At 43.5% G+C, this 16448-nt stretch overlaps 1 protein-coding gene across 2 annotated transcripts; it reads right to left on the bottom strand.

The window, feature by feature from the left end:
- Nucleotides 1-3899: 3899 nt before the first annotated feature.
- On the bottom strand, nt 3900-16198 carry LOC115590756 (regulator of G-protein signaling 21-like). 2 transcript variants are annotated; one of them, XM_030432132.1, is made up of 6 exons: nt 15934-16198; nt 15254-15323; nt 9844-9916; nt 9520-9581; nt 5052-5218; nt 3900-4761 (listed from the first exon to the last, which is right to left on the bottom strand). In XM_030432132.1, coding segments are annotated over exons 3-6 (399 nt in total). In that variant the 5' UTR covers nt 9846-9916; nt 15254-15323; nt 15934-16198; the 3' UTR covers nt 3900-4593. The 2 variants fall into 2 exon arrangements, with proteins under 2 accessions (XP_030287992.1, XP_030287994.1); XM_030432134.1 differs by lacking the exon at nt 15254-15323 and having other exon boundaries at nt 15934-16058.
- Nucleotides 16199-16448: the final 250 nt, after the last annotated feature.

Genomic DNA, 16448 nt, shown 5'->3' on the forward strand with positions numbered 1-16448 from the left:
ATTCCGCCAGCACTTTTGTGAGCCGACCAAACTGGATAACAGATTCTCCAGAGTTGTTGGGGACACAGATGGGATGTCTACATTATCAGCGAGACCCTCACAGATCTGGAAATACGATGCAGACGCTGATTAGCGAAAGCCTTGAGTTCCTCCCGACAAGAACATCTTTGGAAATTTCAAATGAAAACAGCCCCTGTAGTGTTATCCTCTGAATATCATCAGAGCTTACTCTGCATAGCAGGCAGTGCTTCAGTGATTAGAAGAGAGTTTAACAGCTTAATCAATAACATCAAAGAGCACCTTAGCGTAGTATTATATTTTTTTAAGTGGCTCTTAACACTCTCAATCTTATCCCAGTATTTCAGCATTACATCTTTGATGTGGCTGCAGTGCGCAGCTTTCCATTTTTTCTCTGTTCACGTAGTTAAAGGTGCACTTTGAAGTTTTGGGGGAGACATTTTAATCAGAAGAGACAGATCTTCATTGACTGATCTTCTTATGCCACTAAAAACTAAACACATTTCTTTGTTTTTGTGAGTGAATAAACTGAATTAAACGAACAGTTTAAACAACGCAGTTTCATACTGTTTTACTTTGTTTATGCGTGGCGGACCCTGCCACCTTTCTAGCATCTAACAGTCTTCTGGGACGTTATTTTTTTTTTCAGAGAATAGCTTATTAATTCAGTTAATAGAAAACATATATATTTCTGTGTTTCTGCTATTACCTCATTAATATTGTAAATATAGAATTTCTTCTCCAAAACTACACAGTGCTACTTTAAAACCCATATATCTCTTAAAGGAACAGTTTAACCAAAACTGAAAATTCAGTCAGTATCAACTGGTGGGGGTCGAAGGGGACTGCCTCCATATAGCTCATCCGAAGCCCCAGGAACATAAATTGATTTGAAGAGACGTTATTCAGACCCTGGATGCATGGTTGCGCTTGTGATATACTGAATACTGAATTGTATTTAGTTGGCTCAGTTTCAAGGCACTGATATGATACATTCTGGCTCACTGTCGTGGCGTTACAGGGACACATGAATAGAACTGAGCCATCGTTAATAACGCGAGCACTGAAACTAGAGGGCTGGCATGTACATCTGCGCCAAGCTAATGAGAGAAAGGCCAGCAGGTGTGCAGGTGTGATATAGGAGGGAGCTCGCTGGAGACACCTGCTGGACAAGGAGGGAACGACAGGGTGTGAAAATAGGGTGGTGTGTGTTAAAGGAACGGTACATTCTTCTGGTTCTGATGGGGTCCTGTCTCACCCTCGTTCAGTCAGCTGTCTCTGTTATTACTGTGTGACCCCCTCAGACTGCTGGTATTCATTCCCACATCCCAGCATGAATCTGACTCAGCGGAAATGTTGCACGGTCAACATCTGTCATCACGTCTGATGCAGGTTTTCTGATGCAAATTATAAACTCAGATAGTCATTTGCCCGATTGTGTGAGCTTGGCGGTGGTTGGCGCTCTCTGATCACTTGTTAATCTGTTCACACAGTTTGAATGGCAGGCTGAAGCTCACAAGCTGTCGTTACTTCTCTAAAGGGACAGCCCCCCTGTATAAATGTCTCCCCTCCCTGTGAGGAGATCCGGTTCGGCAGACAGTTTGTTGTGCAATATTCCCCCAATGATTGTGTCACGCCTGCTGCCTCAGTTGTTTTCTTATTTTTTCCCCGTCCCCTCCCCTCCCCTCCCCTCCCCTCCCCCTCTCTTCCTGCCTCCAGCAACTTCTCACTTCCCCCAGGCCAGCGCTGCATTTCGGAGGACCTTTCCCAGACTTGCCATTCACCACCTGTCCACCAGATGCCCTCAGACTTTCCCATCGATCCGGGTCACTCGGCTCCAGCGCCCACCTGTTCACATTCTCAAATAGTCCCCACCTGTTCACCCACCTGACTCTCATTATCTCAGCAGTCATTCAGTGTACAGTATGAAAGCAGCTCACCGGCTCTTTCCCTTCACTAGTTTGTCACGTTGTGTACTTGTTTTCCAGCCATCTGTACCTGTTCCCCTGTTCTTGATTCCTCTGCTTGATACCTGCTGCCTGCGTTTTGGCCCACCTGCCTTACCCGTCTGAACTTGTTTACTTGTCGGGCCGCCTTCTCCTGCCCGACTATACGGATGTTAATCAAAACAATGTTTTAATCATGTCTTTTTTTTTTTTTTTTTTTAATGGTAAAAAAAAACAAAAAAAAAAACCTGTTCTGCCTTCCTGTCTGCGTCCTCAATCCTACTGCACTGTGCACACATCAGTGACAGAGGGTACTTAATGTGTACATTCTTTGCTCATGTGGAAGTACAGATACTTGTGTAAAAAAAAAAAAAAAAAAAAGACTGGTAAAAGTAGAAGTACTGATTGAACCTCTTTACCTAATTAAAAGTAATGAAGTACAGGCTCTATCAGCCGTTTCTGGTCAAAGCTAAACTGAAGCTCACGTCATATTAAAATCATTCAAAGACTATTCAACTTGAAGGTAGAATCAAGGAGGATTTGTCCCAGCTGTTCCTAAACGCACCACAAAGATAGCTGATTGCTGAGTCTCATTCCCGGGAAGTCAAATAGCCAGAGAGAACAAGAAAATCCAGGCAGAGAGCTGCAGGTTCTCTGCAGGTACGGGACACTAACACGCCTCTCCCTCCTCCATACGAGTTCCCTCGAATTTCCTCCTGTGCGTTTCTGTCTTGTTACCTCTTTGACGCCCTTTTCGTCACGCTACGTTTGCCGCTGCGCTGATAGTTTAAAATCAGTCTTGTGATGTTGGGAAGGAGGCGTGCTTAGAAAAAGTAAGAAGCAGAGGGCACAGATGTTTGTGCTAAAACATAGGGAGTAAAATAACAAATACAGTACAAAGTACAGATACCTGAAAGATCTACTCAAGTACAGTAAGAGAGTATTTGTCCTGTGGCTGCATTCCATCACTTGGCACAAGGAACTCAGTTTGGTTTGCAGACCATGTGGTGGGTCGACCACGCACACGTCTTTGCTATTAACAGTGACTATGGCCACCAATGTTGAACTCCACAAGAACCAGATAGTCTCTATACACTGTGCGTTTACATGCACAGCTTAGTCAGATTACAGCCATAGTTCGACTGTGCTGCTCAATCAGACAACTGCAATTATCCGAGTATACATGCCGGTGAGAAGATCGAATGCCGAAAGCATGTCATACCCCGGTACGCTAGGTGGCGCTGTGCCCATTTCAACTAGTGTTAACGGGGCCACCTCCGGCTGACCTCTTTACGTCACCAGCTGCCTCGGCATTCAAGAAAGATGGCGTACGATGAGCGAGACGAAGCTACATCTTTGTACACTTCGTATATGGTGTACATGATAATTACACAAACTAGATGCACAACGGCGCTCTTTCTTGCGGTGATTTTGGAGGAAAGACGCTGCCGCCGCCGTCCGTCTACTTCCGGCTCACGGCCCCGGGGAAAAATCTCGCGCCTGCGCAGAACGCAAAATCCGATCCGATCCGCTGGAAACGTATACATGCAGGAGTTAATGCGACTTTCAATCGAATAATCTACGTGGTGTAATTCGACTATGAGAAATCCGATCCGGTCCGATTTTAGTCAGACTAAGGTGAATACATGCATCTTAAAAATCCGATCATAGTCAGACTGACGCAGTAATTCGGTTTTCTTGAGTGTCATGTAAACGCACTGACTGTTGATTTTGTGAACGTGGTGGAGGGAGGTTGTGGGGAGCAATTTGGAATTGGGCCACTAAATTTTAAGAATCACTTGTCTGTGTATTTCCCCATTTTTCTATTGTTACATGGACATTTGCATGTTCATGTGGAAACACATTTGCATACACACACACACACACAACCATTTGTTACTCACCATTATGGACAATAACAAACAACACTGGAGATTTTTTTCAATTTCAACACGTTTACTGTCAATAATAACTTATCTGAGAGCAGGGACTGTGAGCTGCTTTACAGTTTCCATGTGACTGTGTATCCAGCAAACATAATCATGTTCTTAGTAGATCGCTACATTTTCCTATACTAGCACACATGACGTTTAATCACATATAATGATGAATCAATCATAAAACACAACCATGTTGCATTTTAACAGAACAAAATGATGTCAGGGTCACTGGAGCATCACTGAAAATATGGAGGTTCAATATCCTGAGACGAGATACAAGCCCTTCTCGGTTAGAAATTCATTAACACTAATTTTTACACAAATTATATAAAAAAATGTATCCTTGCTTTCTTTAAAAACCCCTTTAGAGCTCGATGCCATGTCTTAATGAGTTACAGGTCGTCTTGTGTGATAAAACAAAACTGACTTCAAAAGCCGCTTAATATATAATTTAGATCATGTGGGGCTCCTCGATCCTGTCAGCACCCACAGCTGCAGCTCCGTATCTCCCGTCACTTCTGCTTCCTCTGACAGACAGGTTATTTTTTTTTTTTTTTTTTTTTTTTTTTTTTGTCGCTGTCTTAAACTGAGATTCTAAGAAGAGTGCAGAATCAATCATCCGGAAAGGCGTCGGCAACTGTTTTTTTTTTCTTCTTCTTCTTCTTCTTCTTCTTCTCCTCGCGTTGCTTTCATTGCTGTTCCAGGAGAGCTTGGTAGATTTCTGATTTCAGAAATCGAGGGTAACAGTCGTTTTCCATCAGACCGTATATCAGACTCTGCGCCCTGTCGAAGCAATTTGGCCCCGGCTGAGCGATATTTTCACTGATTTCTCCTCTCGTCACACAGTCAATGTTTATCTGTGTTCAGAAAACAGCAACCGCTATTTCACTCATGAGTTCTTTCTGTTTGGAGATTATTATTATTTTTTTTTGCCTTCTTACATTATCATACCTCAGAAAGTTAACTGCGTGTTCAAATAGCAAAAGAGAGAAACTGTGAACAAATGAGCGTCAGAGAAAAAGCAGGGCGGAGGCTGTATTTCGGTACAATAAGCGAGTGCAACTGTGGAGGAGCGATCGTGACAATGAGCAATTGAGGTGGATTTAAGAGCTGCACAGTTCTCACTTTCGCTCTACAAAAGCCGTACCTGTCTGGGCGCGTCGACTTCGACAAACTCCGCGTAGATCCTTTTGGCAGCCTCGGCCCTTTCCGTCTCGCTGGCTGCCTTCTTGTAGTCCTCACAGGCCAGCCAAAATAGCAGGTTCTCCTCGCTGTACTCCGTCCTCAAGAAGTCCTCGAACACCAGCTGGCCGGCTGCACAGAGGGGAACGCAAACACTTTGAAACCTGGACAGTTTCATTTCAAACGCTCATGAGAGGTTCAATGACACAGCTTTTAAGGACCTGGTTAGTCCACCATAATCCTCTTTTTTTTTTTTTTTCCAATTTCAGAATGTCGAGCCTGCGAAATGTTTTAGGTTATTACAAACACTCTGGTGGTAGACGTATAGCAGGGTGTTTTTTTTTTTAATTCCTTTCATGCGTAAAAAGTGAAATCTATGGAGGCCCAGGAGTCCCAAACATCATCATCTTGTGACATTGGGCCTCATGCGGGGAACCTTTTTACATCTTCTTAAACTCTCTTACTTTCTCCTGCGATATTTGCTCAGTTTTTTATTGACAAAGAAGGTCTTACAAAGTGAATCTGCCCCATTTCCTTGCCGTGGTGCACGATTAGCATGCCCTCACATGGGGGTGCAAAAACTCTTTAAACGGAGCTTAGTCTGCCAGCCAGCGACTGCAAACCGTGTGATTGTCAGCTGACAGAGCAAACAGCGGTCCCGGCCAACAAAGGCTACGGCAGCTTTTCTAGTTGACAAACAATTGGCAGATAAACAGCGGCGTTCGCAAAATGATCTTATGGAAGTCTGAATGGAATTCATCGGGTCCCTCTGGATCTCCATCTCCCTGAGCACCCTGTTTGTGTTTGTAGAAGCCGTGTGGTCATGGCCTTCAGAAAATCAAAAGTAAAGCTTTCAACGGTGTGTTTTACAGAGCGGGATAGAGATGAATATGGTTGTGGAGTAGAAGTTAGATGCTGAAAATGACAGATTAAAGCAAAGCAGGGTGACGTGACGGCGATGCAGAAATGAGACCGGATGATGTCGTAGCCTACAGTGGCGGATGTCACGCTGTAAAGCGCAGCAGAGGTTGATACCGGACACAGACCTGCATATAGAGCCCGAGGCAGCTGTCCGAGCGAGAGGAGCGTCTGCCAACAGCTGAACTGTACAAACTGCTGTGTTGAAACACGCCGATAAAAATCACGGAATTTACAAAAAACAGCTGACACAGAGACGATCCTGTGAACAGAATGTTTGTTTGGACTAGTTTCTGTATCCTGCTATCCATCAGGGTCCTCCCACAAGTTCACATCTGATGGAAACTATCTGCAGATGACTCACACAACAGGTCTAGGACAAAAAACCCCCCAGTGTCTCAGATATAAAATATTTCCTGGTGCAAACGAGATATTCAGGCCCTCCTCGTCAGAAAAATGAACATAAAGATAACCCATGTTTACGTTCCTTGTTAGGAAGTGACCCCCTAGTGGCTGCACTAAGTATTACAGCGGCAAAGGAGGAAGTCGGTTCAAGTATAAACAGTGACAAAATCCACATTTGGGTTAAGCAAGAACAGGACTTCCATCTGGGACGCCTCTGTTCATCTGCAGTGAAACACCAAACCATGCTGTTTTCCCAAATCTAACCAAAAAGTTTCAGGCACTACAAAAAAAACCTAACCAAGCTGCGACGGCACACTCACGTTGTTTTGGGAGTGACTGGCAGTCAGCCGATTCCGTTTTTTGGGTGCGAGGATGTGTTGGGATAAAAGATTAAGAAAACACCGGGCTATGTTATTGGATTAGATTTATTTATTTATTTTTTTTTAACAATTCAGATGACTTTTTGTGGGACAGATAATTAATCAAATAATCAGAATCACTTTTCAACTATTAAAATGATAATGGCATAATAATGCTAGTACACCCTTTCAAAGATCAATACACTTTTATTTCTAAAGAATATTTAACATTGGAATTGAAATGTGACGAAGACATTTTAAGTATCCAAAATAAATAAACAAAACAACCAGAAACAATAAATAAAAAGGACTCTCAGTCTCTGTTTGCAAAAACTGCAGTTGAATTACACGACACCAAAGACAATAAGCCTAAGCCTTTAGTATGTCGTCTTTCACTCTGTACAGTTGTGGAATTGCCGTTTGTGACACGTTTGTTCTCCCAGGCAACTTGTACTGGCTGTCAAATGTTTGGCTTTTCGACGGTATTAAAGGGCTGCATCTCTTCAGTGATGTAGCGAACTACACCATTTTGCACTGTCCTGTTTGTATTTTGCTCGTCGACTAAACGCCCCAGTGATTGTGGACTGTCGGGAAGACGGAGACAACATTGGAATTGGAACAAGCATGCAAATGTAGCTTTAGTTGTAGTTTTTTTTTTCCCAGCTGGGAAAACTGCATCGGATGATTATGCTTTAGGTGTAGATGCATGTTAGTTGTATTGCCGCTTTTAGTTGCTACTGTTTTACAACAAATGTGACATACCGGCTCGTCCAGGTTAAGTGGCTCACCGCGGTCATTTGGTTTGAAACCGAAGTGCTCCCACACTGTTCGGCTTTGAAACCAATTCCATCTTTGTTTTTATTCTGTCAAATCTCAACTAGCGTTTTCTCTGCCTTGCTACTCCTCACGGGGCTCTCATGCTGCACTCTGTGGTATGCCAGGTACAGGGCCCCGCCTCCTCACACGGAGACAGAGAGTGACTGACAAGAGGGTTCACCTGAGAGACACGAGGAAAAAACAAACAAGCATGCAAATGGAAATTATCGAGGCCGGCAAAATTATCGAGCTCATTTTAATTTATCGTACGATTAATTGATTTATTGATTATAGTGACCGGCCAATTTACAAAAAATAAATATGGGTATTGAAAAATTGACCAGATAGTGCAAATCTAAATGAGAAGTGAGTTATGTATAGTTGTACTGCACAGTGCAGAGTGTGCTGTACACTCTACTAAAGGCCCATGACTTCATCATGCTTCATATACTGATGAAGATCATGAGATGAGCTCAAAAAAAGTTGGTCACTTTTGTTCCCAGCTCCAAGAGTTCTGAGAACATCCTCTCAAGAGTTTTTTTTTTCTAACTCACTCAGCAGCTCATTCAGGGTTTGCCTCCACTTCTTTTTACCGGCTGATGTCTGACCTTGAGCTCGTTACAGGAGGACCTTGTTTACTGTTGACTGTCCTCCTACAGCAGGAAACAACACGACACGTGTATGGGCCCGGGGATATAATATCAGCTGAAAATGGGTTTAAATTAACCAGCCCATTTAAAAAAAAAAAAAAAACCCAAAAAACAAACAAGGTATATAAGAATAAACTCATAAGAGCAGTGAGCCTTAGCTAAAGGTTAAGCCTCTGTGTTATCTTTCACTCACATTCTCCCTTCCTCAGCACAGTCCTTGTTAACTCAAAGAAGTCGGTGAACAAAGAGACGGTGCAGCAAGCCGGGCAGGTATTGTGGTGGATGTCTGGAGGCGCTTTTAACTTCAAAACCTTCAAAACCAAGCCCTGCATCCCGGTGCGAGCCGCCTCGGCATCATATAATTGCGCACACCTATGTTTCCCGTTATCTCCTCCCCACACCCATTACCTTTGTTACGGGAGCATTCACGGAGCTGTGATTCTAATGCAGGTGTGGAATACTTGGCACTTCTTCTGGGAGCGGAAAACAAACAGCTAACTGTGAGCGCCAGTGTTATTCACACAAATTGCTTCACATAAATCACAGCTGGCGCTCTGACAGTAATTGACAGGAGACTAAATATCGTCCAGAGGCCGCTTGTTCCCGCCTAGGAATCACTCTCGGCCCATATCTGAGCTTTCAGTCACTTCACGGTCAGCTCTTTAAAATCACAGGTGATGTAAAGGCGCGTAAAGCGGCATCAGATCGCAGCTGCCACGTGCACGGCCATTGATTTTTTTTTTTTTGCGACTGTTTACAGATTTGTGTCACTGCGTCGCTTCAAAGAGAAATGAAGCAACCGGGATGCAAGACAAAAATGTATCATCCGGAGGAGAGTTAATCTCGACGTAGGAGACAACAGGCTGAAGTGTGGCAGATCAGCTGAATTCATTTCACTAAAGTAATGAGAGGAAAGACATCGAGATGCCCCTCTTTCAGTCATTTTCAAATGAAGACCGGGGATACGTGATAGGTGAAAAGCCATCAGCAATGCCGACCTGATAAATGAATAATAGCGGGCTGGAATCACCCTATCTACGCTGGCAGCTCAGATAAGGGCCTCTTATCTCTGCCAGTGTCATCCTCCTTAAATATATCTCCGAATGGATTGGACGAACTTGAAGGAAGAATATATCCATGATCCTCCTAAGAAGCCCGAGGGCAATCCAAGATGATATGCGGCGCCGGGCGGCAAGAGAATTGCGAGGGTGAAAAGAGAAGACGGAGAATTGAGAGAGGAGCGTTTTTTCACAAAAGTGAGAGGCGTAAATCCAAGTGAGCTTACTTTTACACTCCAGAAGATGGTCGAGTGACTCTCCCCATGCCACAACATCATGGACAGGAGCCCTGCAGAGCAGACATGTCATAAAGTGTACAACTTTTGTATGAGAGCCAGAGGTGTATCTCTGTGTCATTACTTCATTTTAAAATCCACATTTGTATCTACGCATTGCATCAGAGGACATGATGTTTTATCTGTTCAGATTTTAGATACATGTCGTTTTATTAACTCTTCCAAATCAATCATATTACAAATTAATTAAAAAGTACGGCCAGCCACCTAAATGTGTCAGGCTTTCAACCTGAGGACAGATTAATGACTACTCACATTAGCTGATATTGGCTCTTATCTGAACACCAGGTATCAGAGTCAGTGCTGTCGACTGGAAGTGGGTTCCCTCCTGGCCACAGTCACATGGAAATAGATCACAGAAACGGCAGTTAGAAGTTTACATTATAAAGTATGAAGAATACACATGTTTCACCGAAAGGACAATATTTAATTCATTCATATTTCAATATTCATAATGAATCACATTAAGGGGCTGATGAAAAGTGCTGCTCATACAGACAAACGTCAATTATAGATCCACGTTGTCATGGACATTCAAACCAGCAGAGGTAGTCGCGTACTTGCACTTCTGTATTTGCATGTCGTCACCACCTGCACGTATGGATTGTATGATTTATCAAAGCCTGGAAAGTGACAGCTCTCACAGAATCGTTACACTAGACTCAGTCACACTGGCGTTTGGATGCGAGGATCCTGCGCCAATTCTCCGCCTCATCTCGGAGGAGGCGATGGGTGAAATTTCGCAGTGTGAATGGATAAGCTGGCTGAGCGTATCGAGGGCGTGTCGCTCTGACAGTCTGATAACTGCACAGGTCCTTCACTCAACTAAATAAAGAAAATGTCTGACAAAGCAACGTTACATGACCAAACAAAAGTGACGTAGTAACTGTCCATGTCTTTGGCGACTTGTATGAGGAAAAAAATACTACAGCTGTACGCAGAGAGGTGTCTGTCCTCCTGTCTGTCCTCCTGTCTGTCCTACAGACTCCTCGTCACATTTCTGCCGGAAAAACAGCGCCTGTCCCCGGCAAAAAACTTTAACTCACCAAGTGATTATGTAATTATGTAATTTAGAGCGAAAAAACGTAACTTTGTCACTTTCCAGGATGTTTGGTGGGTCAGGACCTCAACCACAACACATTATAACAGCATCAATGTGATTATTAACAGTCAGCGGGTACATGTTTAGATTATGGGCGTTTTCACACCTATAGTTCGTTTGCTCTGGTCCGAATCAGGGACCAACTTGTTACAATGTTGCATATTGCCTCGAGTTTGGTTTGTGTTCACATAGCAGCATTTACAGGTGGACCAAAATGTGTGATGCGTGAGGAAACTGCTCTCTAATTGGTCTAAATTTCGAAAACGAGGCAGCAATTCAGCTGAATTTAGCACCGAGCAGACAGGAAGTCAAGCACTGAAACAACAACAATTTGACGTCCGGTTACTTTTCAAAATAAAACACTCCGTGTTTACACCAGCACACAAATCTCAAAAAAGAGACAAACACAAGCTCTTCTTCTGATCCTTCGGTCGGGAACACTTTGTGTTGTTGTATTTATGACACAGACCTATAACTGCGGTCGCGAGTGATAATGTGATTATCGCGGGAACTCCTTGGCCTCGCGACGCCAGCTGCCTACCGTACTGCACCGTGTCCGACTCAAAACGCAACCGGGGGTTACCGGACGGCGGAGCAAAACACCTGATCTGGCCGTAACGCAGCGGACACGTATCCAGTGGAAATACGGGGTTAAGCACTGATGCTTCCTGCAGTTGGGTTGGATCGAGTTTGGATCATGTTCTCACCACAAACGAACTGTACCAGAGTTTGTTTGGAACCGGACCGCGACCACCTCTTCAACAAGGTCTCGGTCCGGTTGTTTTGGTCCGCACCCGAATGCGATTGATGTGTTCACACCTTCCCAAACGAAGTGCACCAAGGGGGTAAACGCTCCAGGGTTCGATTCAACCGAACTAAACAAGGCAGGTGTGAAAACGCCCTAACAGGAGGACACCTGGGACCACCATGACGTCATCACCATGACGTGTAATGCCACGCCTCTTTAGGAGCCGCAGTGCGGGCTTCCTGTCTGAATTACACAGCGGTTTGTCTTTATGCCGGAGATACTTGGCTCTGTGTGAACAAACAACGGTGGGGAATTGGTAAACCACCGCTTTGGAGATAATGCAGCGACTCTGTCTGAAAAGTGCCTACTCTTTCACTGTCCTCACACTGCTAAAGGACAACATGAAGAGAAGAATATATAACAAGTGTTTTCTGATCTCCACATCACATGCAACTGGTTTTCTGTGCAGAAATATGCGTCTTCTTCATCTTCCTCTTGTATGTGGTGACTTACTATTCATTGTAGACACCCATTGATGAGAAGGCGGATAATACACAGTATTCTACCAGTGACACTGATGGCAGAATAGTGCCAAGTGTGACATATTCCTCACCAAAAGAAAGACATGACAGTCATGACAGTTTAATCTTATTTAGAACATGAGTACTTCAGCCTCTTGTGGTCAAAATGAGTATTACATAAACAAACACAACACGAGCCTTACTCATCACTTGAAAAAATTCCCCGGAAAAATTGTTGTTTGTTTAAAAAAATTCAAAGCTTCAAACATTTTTGAACTTATAAAACCAGGGGGGAAAAAAATCTCCCCTGCCCCCCCCGGTTTCTGTACAAAACTTGTACTGCCTCACGCTCACCAGTCACATCAACCCCTGACTCCAGCAGTAGCCAGCAGCTATCAGACTAAACTTACAGACTGACTAACTGACAAAGTAAGTGATAATCTGATGAACAGAGTGGAGCGTTTAGCAGCCGAAAAGCCCATTTATTTAATAATGGGTGGAAACCAAAACAGAGCTAAAAAAGCAAATGGGTGATGTAACCATTGGTCCTAATAGTTGCTAGTGTTGCTCAGGTACCACAACTTTAGTAATAAGCCAGTGTTGGGTTCACCCTAACCTACAATAATACAATGTAAAAAAAAACAACTACAAGTCCTTCCTTCAAAACTGCATTTCAGTAAAGGTACAGACGTATAATCTGTGACATGCACTTGACTTTCAAAAAGAAAAGTAGTCATCATGCTGGCTTTTCTTTTGTTTCATTATTTGCATGAAGTGACAGTGTCCGTGGGTCTGTGTTACATCATTTGTAAGTGTGAAGCCACTGGTTATTTTTAATGAGACCTCAGGACAATTTCCAGTCGTGTCTGTTGCGATAAGTGTTGGAAATGAGACCCTGGGATATCTCCAGCTGTGTTCGTGGTGAGTAAGCAAAACAGCTATTTAATGCTAAAACATAATGTTTCCTAACCCTGCCTGAACTTAGCAAGACCATTAGCTTAGTAAGTTTAAAAGCTGTGTTTTTCTTCAATAGACGTAGCACAAAGGACCTTTCAGTTTTAAAAGGACTTAAACATTAAATTTTTTCAAAATGTGTTTTTTTTTCTCTTTTTTTTAAAACCTTGTTACCTTGTTTTACAGAAACATACTTTTGAAACATTTATTCTGGCGATTGGGTTGTGAGTGTGTGTGGATCTCATATTTTGCCCTATTTCTAACAAAACGTCATATTTTACAAGATGATCATAAAATATGCAAAGAAGTAACCATGGCTCTGAAATAAACTTAGTGGTGTAAAAAGTGCAGAAGTGGAAGGTGGCATAATTGAAAACAGGGTTAAAGTCCTTACATATAGATCATCCATTGTAAAAAAAAGAAGTACCTGGTCTACCTCGCCTGTTTCATACGATTGGGTTATCAGAACACTCTGTGGGAATCGTTACAGCAGCTCGGTTCAGTGAAATGCCGTTTTTGCCAATTTAATTGTAACTAGTCTGCACTGAGTCCGATTTATGTCAGCGTGGCAGGCAACAGCCGAAACAGCAGCATCCTCTTCTCATTAGTGTATTTATTTTTCGCAAATCCTAAATTAGATGAAAATGTAATGATCCCTGTGGGGAAAGTGGGTCATTATAGCAGCAGAGAACTGGATAAGAATAAGTCAGAGCGGTGGATGTAATACAGGGAATTACGGCAAGTGTACATGCAGGAAAGTGGAGCAACATATAAATAAAAAAAAACAACAACAAAAAGCATCTGCAGAGAGTGTGTGCAAAAGCTATTCGCATTATCTGACGTGTGTATGAGATAAAATCTCCCGTACAGAGTATGTCTGACGTATATAGATATGCGTTGTTTAGGCGGGCTGCGACGGCAGCTTCTGTATGTAGAGAAATGTGCCATTTTTATCTCAAACTTGAAGCACCTCCTCAGAATTTTGCTGAAACCTATTTTAGACACACTGCATGGATGGAGGAGGAAATCTTAAGGATTGCACTTTTCTGTCTTGTCTTATGTCGTATGTGATATAGTCTCCACTCTACATCCCGGAGGAGGTAAACCCGTCAGTGTGTTGTTGTAGTCACACGATCATAAAAAAAAACTACAGCAGTTCTCTCACCGCCAAGCCCAACCCAGCAGTGAGGGGTGGCTGTGGGCGCAGCTGAGCAGAACGTGTGAACAAGGAGAGCAATGCTGCTGTTGCGCTAACATTTTTGCATGCTTTTTTAACTGCTGCTTATCTTCGGTACGCCACGGTCAAAGCCACACACACATTCACAAGCCGTTAGCGTGCGTCGTTAGTGGTAATCAGAACAATTCACGACACAGGGATCACATTTTTTTTTTTCCTTTTCTTCCTGGCGTGTCATTGAGCCGGCAGCACTGGGCTGACCTTGCCAGCTAGTCATCATCACCAGTACACCTGGCAGCACAGTCCAGCAGCCTGCCTCGTCAAACCAGCGCTGCTGACTGAGTGTCACACAGTTCGCTCTGCTGTGACAGCTGTCCAACTGACGGACTGAGGAACTGACTAGAGCTGTGTGTGTGTGTGTGTGTGTGTTTTTTTTTTTTCCATGTAAAAAATGATGGCTTGTGATAAAAAAGTATTTTTGCCGATTTTAGAGAGCCGCGTTGGAAGCGCAAGCCATCAACTTATCAACAGGTGTGGGATTATTTTCCTCTTTCAGATCCCAGTGCACAGGATCACATTGACATTGACTAATTATTTTGTTCATTCGCTGGGAGTTTGTCTGTGACACTGTGGTTTGGAATGTCCTTGACTGATAAAAAAAAAAAAAAAAAAAAAAGCAGTAAGACATACAGTGACTGTGTTCATGTTCTCTCTCAGTTTACCAAATACTAAAGCCTCTTTTAGATGCACAGGATGCCCTTTAGCCTTTCTAAGTGGTTAATATTGTGATATGCTCACAAAGATGGTTCAAACAGAAACTATAGGTTTAGGAAAAGGTCATTTTTGTTTGGAAATGAATCCCGGTCGCCTGGGTGAATACTCAGTTGCCAAGATGTAATGTTAGCAGTAAACATTTGCATCTGCATCCACCGCAAGAGGTGGAGGGGTCATTACAAGCTAACAAGGCTAACAAACGGTCTACGGTAGTTCGAGTCACACCACTGGATTTTTTTTTTTTATATCCATGAATACGTTTATTGGTCTGAGACTAAAATTAAAGGCAGAGTTTGAAGATGGGCATGGTTCAAGTAAGCACTGAGTACTCGTGACACTGAGTGGCCATGGGTTGGGACGTAAACATGAAGAGGTGCACGAACTCTGACCTGCTCTGCTCCCCCTCAGCTTGGGTATTGTTAAAAGCCAGAGACCCGGACCTCTGAACTCGATGTCCCTCTTGATAAGAAAAAAAAACGATTTGGTTAAAAGCAGTCAATCTGACAAAGTTGCATTTAAAGAAAGTGATGACAGCTTCAACAGTGCAGCTTTGAACTGATGCTTTATCAGAAAGTCCCTCTGAAGTGACAAGGCTTCAGAGGAACGGCTACATCCTAATGCAGCCATTCAATTTTCGGATTTCATCACAGAGCACATTCAGCGAAAAAGAATTCTCGCTCGGCTTTGGACCTTTTTCATGTTTTCTCAGGGAGGAAAGGAAGGAAAAGGGAAGACAGCTGGAGGCGAACCGAGACGCGCAGAGAGACACAGAGGGAGAAACTTCCAATAAAAACTGCAGAGATCACAGGAGCCCCATCAGATACACTTGCTCACGCTCTCGCAGACAAGAGGGAGCCATCCGCTAAACACATCCCAGTTTTATTTTAGCAACATGCTTTTTGGCGGGGCGAGATCAGAGGGAGTCGGTCATTACCGAAGAACAAGGCAGAGCGGATGGGAAGCAAAGCATTCACAGTGTTCAACAGCAGTGCCATCAGAATCCTCAAATCAGGACAGCTAGTTTGTCCAAAGTCTTGAAGCTTAAAGTAAGTGCGGAGCTCATACTTACAACATGTGTCTTCTGTTGCCAAAAAAGGGCTGAGGTATGCTTCCTAACTGCAAGCTGTTGAGTTAAAAAGTGCACAACACCCTCTGAACGTTAGCTGCTCAGGCGTCTTCACTCCTACCTGACAAACCCTACAGGTACAAGCCCGTGCATGTTGGGCTGTGGCACAAACAGGCCCCGTGTTTACAGAAATGTCGGTTTTCACTCTCTACTTTAGAAGCTGAAGCTCCCTCCCACAAAAACCCATTTCACCTCAGCGTTTTGGCAGTCGAGCGCTTAATTTGTTGCTGTCTGTGGTTAAGAAGAGTGTAGCTTTTGAACCAAACCTGCTTCCAAACCTTATCGCTTTAAGCAAATCATTAGTTTACAATGCAAAGAAGGAGACAGGAAGCAGCGGCTCTGAGTCACACTGCACACATAGCACTGCTGTAAAGTTGAAGATAGTCATGCATGACTTTGGGGATGTGCAGAGTGTGCTTAATTGACAGTGAGCTCGTATGATCAGTTGTATAAGCAAC

The sequence above is a fragment of the Sparus aurata genome, chromosome 11 (assembly GCF_900880675.1).
Source record: "Sparus aurata chromosome 11, fSpaAur1.1, whole genome shotgun sequence".
Lineage (NCBI taxonomy): Eukaryota > Metazoa > Chordata > Actinopteri > Spariformes > Sparidae > Sparus > Sparus aurata.

Bases quoted from the DNA above. Each gene is read 5' to 3' on its own strand.
- LOC115590756 (XM_030432132.1), bottom strand. The intron at 5,219-9,519 runs GTAAGCTCACTT...CCCTCTGTGCAG, and splicing joins CCATCTTCTGGAGTGTAAAA to CCGGCCAGCTGGTGTTCGAG. The intron at 4,762-5,051 runs GTACGGCTTTTG...TTCTGAACACAG, and splicing joins AAGTCGACGCGCCCAGACAG to ATAAACATTGACTGTGTGAC.